The 6,000-nt window shown below is 41.2% G+C and overlaps 1 protein-coding gene across 4 annotated transcripts in view; it reads left to right on the top strand.

Annotated features, from left to right (window-relative positions):
• The first annotated feature begins 4,974 nt into the window (after positions 1–4,974).
• The window catches only part of CSMD3 (CUB and Sushi multiple domains 3), a 1,311,921-nt gene continuing 1,310,895 nt past the window's right edge, over positions 4,975–6,000 (top strand). For all 4 annotated transcript variants that reach the window (XM_081504393.1, XM_081504396.1, XM_081504395.1 and 1 more), the window contains exon 1: positions 4,975–5,237. In XM_081504393.1, the coding sequence (XP_081360519.1) occupies positions 5,060–5,237 (178 nt within the window). In that variant the 5' untranslated portion in view covers positions 4,975–5,059. The remainder of the gene's footprint in view (positions 5,238–6,000) is intronic.

The following is a 6,000-nucleotide window of genomic DNA, read 5'->3' as shown; positions in this document are numbered from 1 at the left end:
CCAACATTTGCCAGTCAAATGTTTTATTTCCCAGGAGTTGGAGAGGTCAGATAGGATGGATTCAAGAATGGACACTTAAGTAGAAAAATGAGAAAATGAGTCCCTTTTTCTCCTACTCACCTGGCAACAAATTATAAATAAAAACTGTGAACAAACAGGAAAATTCCTGCTTCATTATTTGCAAAGCATTAACATTTTTAATTTATTCTAATTATTGTTTCCCCACAGATCCATTGAATTTAAAAAATGTATCTCTACAATCAGTGGACATACAGCACTAATAGGCAGGAACATTTCTATAACAAAATAAATACTGCATTTGAACAATAATCCTCGTGTAAATCTGTATATCTGTGACAGGAATTAACAAAAACACTTGATAAGTTCATTACTCTATCAAAAGTACATGCGATTCTTTTCAAAATTAAAGGTAACCTCTTCCCAATTCTTTCTGTTGTTTTTTTCTTGGTACATTTATTCTGTTGTGATCATTTTTTCTGTGACATTGTCCTTGTGATGCTAAAACAGAGTAAATCTATATTGAGGACTTGGTTTAATATGGAGCAATTTGTGAAAAAGTGCTTATTTTCTCCCTTTTAAGTGCCAATGAAGTCTCATTTTAAGATCAAACTTTATTGTATTCTATAAGTATTTGGGAAGGGGCACTGAAGAGGAATGGAAATCTGGTACTCCCAGTTTAAAGAACCTGTCCATTTCTGACCGAAACTCTTTTTAAGAACTCTCTATGGTACTTCATCATTGTGATCAGCTGGATGATCCAGAAGGAGAGGGGAGATTTTAGTAACTGACAAGTATAAAAAGAAAAAAAAATGTTTTTTTCATTTTGTGTATGTGTGTGATACCTGTGTATGTGGGCATGCTCAGTCTCTCAGTTGTGTCCTCCTCTTTGCAAACCCATGGGCTATAGCCACCAGGCTCCTCTGTCCATGGGATTTTTCAGGCAAGAATACTGGAGTGGGTTGCCATTTCCTACTCCAGGAGATCTTCCCAACCCAGGGACTGAACCTGTCTCCTGCATTGGTGGGCGGATTCTTTACCACTGAGCCACCTGGGAAGCCTGGTGTGTATAATATATATATATATATTATACACACACACACAATTTGATTAACTTTAAATCTCCTTATATCTTTGCTTTTCTATACTTATACAGGTACATTTACTATAAAAATCATTTTTTTTTGCTATTAGAATATTTTAGAACAAGCATCTCTGGGAGCTAGCATAGGAAAGAGCAATAACAAGCACATTGACTCAAAAACTGGACACCCTAGATTCATGTGCTTAGTTGTTCAGTCATGCACAACTCTTTGCAACCCCATGGATTGTAGCCTGTCAGGCTCCTGTGTCCATGGGAATTCTCCAGGCAACAATACTGGAGTGGGTAGCCTATCCCTTCTCCAGGGGAACTTCCTGACCCAGGAATTGAACTGGGGTTTCCAGCATTGCAGGCAGATTCTTTACTGTCTGAGTCACCAGGAAAGCCCAAGAATACTGGAGTAGGAAGCCTATTACTTCTCCAGGGGAACTTCCTGACTCAGGGATTGAACTGGGGTCTCCTGCATTGCAGGTGGATTCATTACCAGCTGAGCTACCTAGATTCATATTGCCTCTTAAATATATTACCTCAGGCAAGGCAAGATAGTTAATTTTTTTCTTCTATTTTTTAACTTTACAATATTGTATTTGTTTTGCCATATATTGGCATTAATCCACCATGGGTGTACATGTTTTCCCCTTCCAGAACCCCCCTCCCACCTCCCTCCCCATCCCATCCCTCTGGGTCATCCCAGTGCACCAGCCCCGAGCACTCTGTATCATGCATCGAACCTGGACTGGCGATTCGTTTCACATACGATAATTTACATGCTTCCATGCCATAGTTAATTTTTTGTGTATCAATCTCTTCACTTATAAAATGAGTATAATTGTAGTAGTTGTCTCAGCAAGTTTGTACAGAAATTGAATATGATATGCCAAGTAAATATAAAACAATGTCAGGCATACAGTAAGCATTTAATGTTTGCTATTATGTTAGCTATTTTTTTAATCTTCTTTTTTCTAACAATCTTAAATGAACCTATATACAACTCTGCTGCATTCCTAAGATCAGCTGAGATAGATAATTTCTTTGATCCAAATTTAGACACTGTATTTCTCCTTCCAGAGAAACTGAGGAATTTCCCATCCACGATTTTGGCTGATAATGTTATGTTTTTGGAATACCTTTGGAAATGCTTTCTTGAAGAGGAGACTGTTTAAAAAGACAAGAGTATGATCCAGCACTGAATGTATTGGATTAAATATCAGTGTTCCTGATGATGACCTTGTGCAAACCATTTCCCCATGCCTTAATTTTCCCCATCTCTAAAATATGATTTTCCATCCTGTCTCAGGAACTGGAAGATGGGGGTTAAAAATAGCTTATGATTTATTATGAGCTGTAAAAACTAGAAACTTTAGTGTTGTTTAATATATTATGTACTACCAGATAAATCATTTAACAGCTTCACATTGAAATGACAGGCAGGATTCATTTAAGGAAAGATAATTGGATTATAAAATTAGTATGTTTGACAATAGATATTAGAAACTGGTAGCTTTGTAGTAGTCATGATGGTCCCATAGTGAAAGTTTATTTTTGCACAATAATTAGTTAGAAAGTATTCCTGACTTTTGAGAAATAAAGTTTTTGTGTGTAAAGTCCTCCTGTCTAGATATATACCCATGTGTTTATAGATTACATACAGCCAAGATTTTTTTTTTAACAAAAAGTGAAATCAGTTGAGGTGACTAACCTCTGCACACCTGATAAGGAGAATTTTGTCGAGTGTCCTCAGTCCAAGGACCTGTTTGCATCTAACTCCTTGTTCCGTCCAGAACAGGCAACAGCAGCAGCAATACATCCTGACACCTTGACTGAAATCACTGCCAGAACTGCCACTGAGGTGGCTGAGCAGACTAATGACGTTTTCAGTGTTGATCCTCCCAGTCTCCAGCTAGCCCCAACCTTGTCGCCCACTCCCTTGGAATCTGCATACACGGACAATAAAGCAGTGGTGGGAATGAAAAGTATCCTGCCACACCGCCCTTAATGTACCTCTCCGAATTAATGAGGTCAGTTTTGCATTTACAGCTTTTGCCTCTTGCTAACGCTCCCTACCCAGAAGAGAAATTTCCTTCTCTTCTCTCTTTTCCCTCTCTCTCCTTCTCTCTCTGTCAAACATACACACATGCACACGCATATATACGGCACAAACACACTTAGGAAAACACCCACACATAGAAAATCATACTCTCCATCATTTCCAAAAACATCCACTCTTACCCTTCACTCTAGCGCCCATGTACACACACACACACACACACACACACACACACACACACACACACAAACTCACTGCATGGGAGAATCACAGACCCATACAAAATGCCACATACCAGGAGAGTTCAGAAAGCTTCCTATGCCTGCAGATTGAACCCACACACTACGCACGCATATAGACGCTCTCAGTGTGCTCACTTTCTGGAGGAAAATTCCCTCCAAATGCAATAGCCTTGCTCTTTCGGGCAGCTCCACATGAGCTCAGGGACAAAAGCTGGCCAGAGAACTCCTCGTGTGGTACACCGGACGGGAGCCATCATTTGTGGGCAATGGGGAGAGCTGCAAGCTCATATTGGGCGATCCTCTTCACCAAGCCCTATAGATAGATACTATATAATTCCTCTGATAGCCTCTGGCATGCAAATAGAGACAGAAGCCTTTGCAATTATCTCTTCCAGAACCAGTGCTGCAGCCCTCCCCCTCCCTAGATGGTATCAGATTTCCGAAAAGGACAGATTTCCGATACGGGCCTAGTCTAAGGAACTTGTGGGTTATAGGATCTGGGCCAGGACCAACCAAAAAAGATTAGAAAATTGACATACAAAAGCAAAACACGCTGGTCTCCGGCGAAGCTCCCCTACACCTTCGGATGAGGGAAATAGGGTACCATTTAGATGTAAAAGAGAAGCGGGAGGCTTAGTAATAGCCAGTAGATGGCGCAAGAACTCTTCCCCAGTATGATGTTAACCCTTGAGTGGTGAGTTGGCACTGCCAGGTCGAAACGTATAGATACATACGTTTTCCGTTTTGAAAGAACCTTCCTATTTATATATGAGGGACCGATTCAGAATTAAGACAAATGGGCATCTGTTCCAAATAACTACCACAATAAAGTAGTTTAACTGCAGCACACAACAGCTAAAAACCGTTTAGGGAATATAAAAAGGCGAACTCTTTCGGGAGATGACTGACTCCCTCCCCACCTCACCTCCGCCCTGGTCACGGATTAAATCCATTTACTTCGTGAATCAAAAAAACCCAGTTATGGGTTTACATTTAAGCACTTGAATATGTAAATACGTATGTGCAAATAAATTATCTGTGATCTCCCTTTTTCAATTAAATCACAGGATGATTAATGTGAGACGCCTGCCTGAAATATACTGCAACTACAGTAGTAACACATGTCCCATTATAAAGACGTGGCCATGGATGGAGCCCGGTTCATTATCATCACAGTTTTCCTAAAAGCAATACAGATTCTCCGATTAAAATATTCCTGTAACACGTTTCTATGGTCACAGGCTGGAATGGAGAACTCACTAACATAATATTTCTTGGGCTGCTTTTAGAGGTAGAATTGATCTATTCGGGGGGGGAAAAAAATCAAACCTCTTCATTTCAGATATTGTGGGGAGTTTGTCAAAGAGAGGAGCTGGGCTTTAAGAGGCTCACTAGTGGTTTCTGGTGGTTGCTATAACGAGCTAGAATTGAGGTAGGTTTTAGTGGAGTGGAAAAAAACGCACAAGAAAAGACAGAATCCAGAGTAGCAGAGACTTTGTGCCCCCGTTGGAGAGAGATGGTTGAGTCCTCTTCAAGGTTGCTGTGGTATCCCAGAAACACCATTCACTTCGAGCTGTGACCGCGCACCCACAACAGCAACAACTCCACTGCGCCGGGCTGAGGAGCAGGAATTAGGAGCTCGCGAATAATATGAAAGGGATCCGCAAAGGGGAAAGCCGAGCGAAGGAATCCAAACCCCGGGAGCCTGGCACGAGAAAATGCGCTAAATGTGGCCGCCTAGACTTCATCCTGATGAAGAAAATGGGGATTAAAAGTGGATTTACGTTCTGGAACCTCGTCTTTTTATTGACGGTGTCTTGTGTGAAAGGTAGGCTTGCTTTAAGGGGTCCCCTCTGCTTTGGATGGAGGTGAGCTGACTTGTCGCCAGAGACGGGTAGATTACTTTGCAATTTGCACGGATGAAATAATCATGATAATACTGAAGAAGGAGTTGATTCACAGCTCTTTTTCTCCCTCAGATAGGAAATGCATTTTGCTTGCCAGATTTGGCGTTCAATGCAGTGATTGAGCTTGTGCTCAATAAATATTCTTGCAGTATGCTCAAACGAATACGTGAGTTGGTTCGTATAGCCTCTAACTAGTGGATACCAGGCAGAATTCCTCTGCAAGACTTTTCTTGGTGATGAGGGTTACCTTGATTTCTAGTCAAATCAGTGGGATTTGATGCTTTGGTTGGAATATTTATTTTAAAGACGCTCCTGGAAATGCTTTTTAACCCTTTCAGGTAGGAAAGTTAACGACATGTTAGGAAGGTGCTTCTTTTAAATGCATTAGGGCACAGGGGTCTTTCGAGCATCCCCCACCCCCCACCCCCAACCAACATGAATGTGTGCATACATATGTGAATTATTTCTACGTGGGCTCTTTTGCATTGATAAATGACAGAGGCGCTTTCTTAGGTCCTGTGGTAGAGGTTTGGCTTAAAATGGGGTTTTTGAACGGTCTGAGATGCCAGGAAGTGTAACCAGCTACCTTTGGGGATGAATGAAGGTAGGAGGAAAGTCATTAGCTGACGACCAAAAAGAAAATCCCCTGCAAGTCTCGGCGTTCAGACAGGTAGAGTGAGTGTC

This window comes from Giraffa tippelskirchi, chromosome 6, assembly GCF_054371585.1.
Source record: "Giraffa tippelskirchi isolate mGirTip1 chromosome 6, T2T-mGirTip1v1.2.pri, whole genome shotgun sequence".
Lineage (NCBI taxonomy): Eukaryota > Metazoa > Chordata > Mammalia > Artiodactyla > Giraffidae > Giraffa > Giraffa tippelskirchi.
The sequence above is the reverse complement of the archived record's forward strand: the minus strand, read 5'-3'. Positions and strand labels throughout refer to the sequence as shown.